This window comes from Agrilus planipennis, unplaced genomic scaffold, assembly GCF_000699045.2.
Source record: "Agrilus planipennis isolate EAB-ADULT unplaced genomic scaffold, Apla_2.0 scaffold25, whole genome shotgun sequence".
NCBI classification, from domain to species: Eukaryota; Metazoa; Arthropoda; class Insecta; order Coleoptera; family Buprestidae; genus Agrilus; species Agrilus planipennis.
The window spans coordinates 678,729-683,035 of record NW_020439112.1 but is presented as its reverse complement, the minus strand read 5'-3'; the positions used below and the strand labels follow the sequence as shown (position 1 = coordinate 683,035).

At 30.7% G+C, this 4,307-nt stretch overlaps 1 protein-coding gene across 1 annotated transcript in view; it reads left to right on the top strand.

Annotated features, from left to right (window-relative positions):
* Positions 1 to 4,307, top strand: part of LOC108739436 (digestive cysteine proteinase 1) — a 23,367-nt gene that overhangs the window by 8,124 nt on the left and 10,936 nt on the right. Inside the window, exon 2 of the mRNA XM_018473341.2 lies at positions 742 to 883. Coding sequence (XP_018328843.1) covers positions 742 to 883 — 142 coding nt within the window. The remainder of the gene's footprint in view (positions 1 to 741; positions 884 to 4,307) is intronic.

Genomic DNA, 4,307 nt, shown 5'->3' with positions numbered 1-4,307 from the left:
GGATTGTTAGAAAAATTTAGAGATTTTATTCCGAAAAAAAAGAAGCTGTTTACTTTACTTAATATAAAGATAGAAAATTGACGCAGTTCTTGAATAGTAACCTCTTGTGGTAGCGTAAAAAATACGATATTTTTTATTAAAAATTAATATTGGAAGTGTACTTGTCTTTGGTATTTACATCCGTTTTTGCTATAAAAAGTAAAATAAAAAAATCAAACTAATACGTAGATATTGATTTATCTTTAAATATTGACTATTCACCATTACAACTGATATTGTCGGACTTCATTTAGCAAATATGATTAATCAGATTTCATGTACCTAAAATGGGAAAGCTTTTGGATTCTGCAAATCTAGTCGTACATTTCATGTTTGCAGAATTTGATCAAACATTTTATCCATATCCAATTAATGTTTTATGTACAATGTACATATTGACTATCTATTTGATTCTGGGAAATAATTTTCAAAAGTCAATTCATTATATTATTTAATAAAATTCATTTTACTTTGATTAAAATATATAGGTAAACAGTTATTCATTATTATTTAACGATAACAAAAATGGTAACGATAAAACAGTATAAAAATAATAAAATTGTTAATTTTTGTCTCTATTTGAAAAGATCATTGTGGATCATAATAAAATTTGTTGTTTATTTCACTGCTCATCCTGCAATTTAAACTCGAATATTTTATGAAAAATTATTATAAAAACTATTCTACTACATATGATGTTAGGAGCCGAGATGATTAATGGAGTAAATGCAGAGAAGTGGCAATTGATTCAACAAATTGGACAAAAAGTAAACAAATATACCATGTGGATGGTTTACAAGAATGTCTTAGAAAACTCCGATGAACCAATTGCAGTACCAGTGCGGTAAGTGTTCAATTATTATCGAGTTTTCTTTGTTTGGACCGTATTTTAACTGTAAATAAATCAGTAGCGGGTTTATTTGAAGACGCACTCTAAATCTGAAGGCACCATTCAATTCTACGTACTTTTCTACATAATAATCACCTTTTATAGTTCAGTGGATAATTTCTATCTCATCGGAATTTAACGAGCGCTTTTCATTGTTTAAACTGTATTCTGCATTTTAACCTTAAATAATTCAGTAATGGGTTTATTTGAAGACGCACTCGAAATCTGAAGGTACCATTTAATTCTACGTACTTTTCTACATAATAATCACCTTTTNTTTCGTTACAGTTTTAAATCTTATTCGAGTTTTATCAATCAAAAAAAATTCTGTGAAAACCTTGGATACAAATTTTCATTTATTTGGGTATTAAAATTGTATTTGGTACGAATTTGTTTAGAAATCGTCATTTTTTTATCTTAAAAACTAAATTTCGTTACAGTTTTAAATCTTATTCGAGTTTTATCAATCAAAAAAAATTCTGTGAAAACCTTGGATACAAATTTTCATTTATTTGGGTATTAAAATTGTATTTGGTACGAATTTGTTTAGAAATCGTCATTTTTTATCTTAAAAACTAAATTTCGTTACAGTTTTAAATCTTATTCGAGTTTTATCAATCAAAAAAATTTCTGTGAAAACCCTTGATACAAATTTTCTTTACTTGGGTATTAAAATTGTATTTGGTACGAATTTGTTTAGAAATCGTCATTTTGGAGACGGTGACAAAATACCCTTTCACAAATATGGCATCTACAGTATAAAGTGGATGAACGAGCGCGATAAAGGCCTCCGAGACGCAAAAAAAGACACGGCTAAAAGGAGAAGCGTTTGCGACGAAGTGAACCAAATGTCCACTCAAAACAAGGTCTTCGCCCAGAAGCAGAGCATTGAAAGGAAAAAAATGTTATTGAACCAAAAAGAAGAAGAATTGAGGCGTCTTTCGAATCTGTTATACAAGGTCCAAACGAAGCAGAAAACGAGAAGGAAAGGTGATGACGAATTCGCAACGAACCCCTCAGCTTCCCCAGTCGATATTGACAACAGACTAAGAAGAAGTAAAACAGCGGCAGTTAAAAGAGGAGACAGGGAGATGGACGTACCGTTGGAATACATGGGACAACTTAAACGCAGGATTACCACCGCGATAACTAATCGAAACTCTGCCCAAAATCAGATATATTCTTTTGAGCAAATCCCCATGACGCCATTGTGCAGCTCCATGAAGACAGGACGAAGACGCGACTATCCTGATGGACATAAAAAACATGCAACACAAGGTGATAAGTTGAACGATATCAAAATTAAAAGGTTTATCGAGAGAATAGGATCGGCGAAATCCAGCGGCAGACCACAACAAGTTGATGTAGGAATGGAAAGGAGAGAATTTTCCACAATGGATAACAAGAAACCTGGTAAAATTGCCAGTAATTTACTGAAGAAACTACCCATCATCCAACGTTCTAGACGAAGTGATATGATTGCTTGAAGAAATTATAAATCCGAAAAAATTTAAGTAATAGAAAGAAAAAATAATTTTTGATTCTTATCAAGTGCAGTAATAGGTATTACAATGTTTTACTTATGCATATTAAAGAAATTATCAATTTAAGTATCAAAATTTGAATGTAACTTATAAAGTTGTTGCGAAGAACAAATGTACACATGACATTTAAAATATATTTTTATACTAAAATTTGTCTTCTTAGGTCTTCTATAATGTTGAGAGTACAGTTTTTATTATTGTGATTATTATTTATACATTTTTGATGTGGAATGCAAAGTTGCAAATAAATCTGTATTCTTCAGTCATGATAAATTTTATGTGTTCATTACGTTTCTGTTTAAATTTACTTCCACTTTGTCCTATGTAGATAACTCGTGCGCTTTGAGTTACAGTACTTGAACATTGCCCACTGTTGTAGTTTGATTTTTATATTTTTTTTTTTGGTTTGAATCCGAAGTGGTCTTTTTTGTAAATAAAATTTGTCTGTTACACTTTTTAATTAAGATAAGCAGTTTTAAAGAAATTAATAAGTGTTTTTTTTTTGAAAATGACACCTATACATATACAAGTAAGAAACTATGCCCAATAGTTAAGTATGATGAACTTTAAACTTTTCCTTATCGACCCAAAGTGTGTTTGATACTAGCGACTGTTTATTTATATTATGTTTGTACACAAAAATATAAAATTTATAACAAATTTTTGTTGACAAGTCCAGATGTCATATAAACAAAAATAGTTATTTTACGAACGATAAGGACATAAATACGAAATGAAATTAATTATAACAGAAAATCTTAACGTTATTTAGCGCAAATGTAATAAAATTCTATAGCAGTTTTTTATTTTATTCAAAAATTTTTGAAGGACCTACATATAAGTTATTAACATCTTCCAAGTGCGCGCTACTTTTATAATAATGATTTAAATAAATACTAGTGACCCGCCCCAGCTTGGCACGGGTGCAATGCTGATAGTAAATATATTTTTGTTTTGTTTAGATTATAATCGAAAAGGGGAAATCTTCAAAAGATACCCCCTGAACATACTAAATATACTACAGAATGTCTTTATATACAACATTCACAGTTTTTTTATCATTAGACAATACAAACCGGCCTCCCGGCCGGTACCGCCGCAACCGCTATGTCCCTGCATTTTAAATCTGTAATATCTNTACTAGTGACCCGCCCCAGCTTCGCACGGGTGCAATGCTGATACTAAATATATTTTTGTTTTGTTTAGATTATTATCGAAAAGGGGAAATCTTCAAAAGATACCCCCTGAACATACTAAATATACTACAGAATGTCTTTATATACAACATTCACAGTTTTTTTGTCATTAGACAAAACAAACCGGCTTCCCGGCCGGTACCGCCGCAACCGCTATGTCTCAGCATTTTAAGTCTGTAATATCTTCGAAAATATTCATATAAATTACATGCTGTAAAGGGCCATATTGATCTATACTAAATGCACAATGTATTTAAAAGTACTTAATTGGATAAGAATTAATGCTGTATTGTCTACAATCGCTTCGTAAATAAGCCATTATTTCTCGTAAAAAGTAAAGGATAAAAATGGTTATTGTGGGTTATCCCTAAGAGATAGACATATACCATCCCGGAGTTTTTTGTAGACCCTTTTAAGATGTACAATATTGTAGTACATTATTTTGATCATCTCGTAGAGTTCAGCCAGCGTTTGCAATGTAAGCCCAAAAAATGTGTTTATTTACGACATGACATTAGAAACCTCTAAAATTATCAGTGTTTCCCTACTATATTATGCATGTATTATACATATAAACCTTCCTCTTGAATCACTCTATCTTTTAAAAAAAACGCATTAAAATCCGTTGCGTAGTTTTAA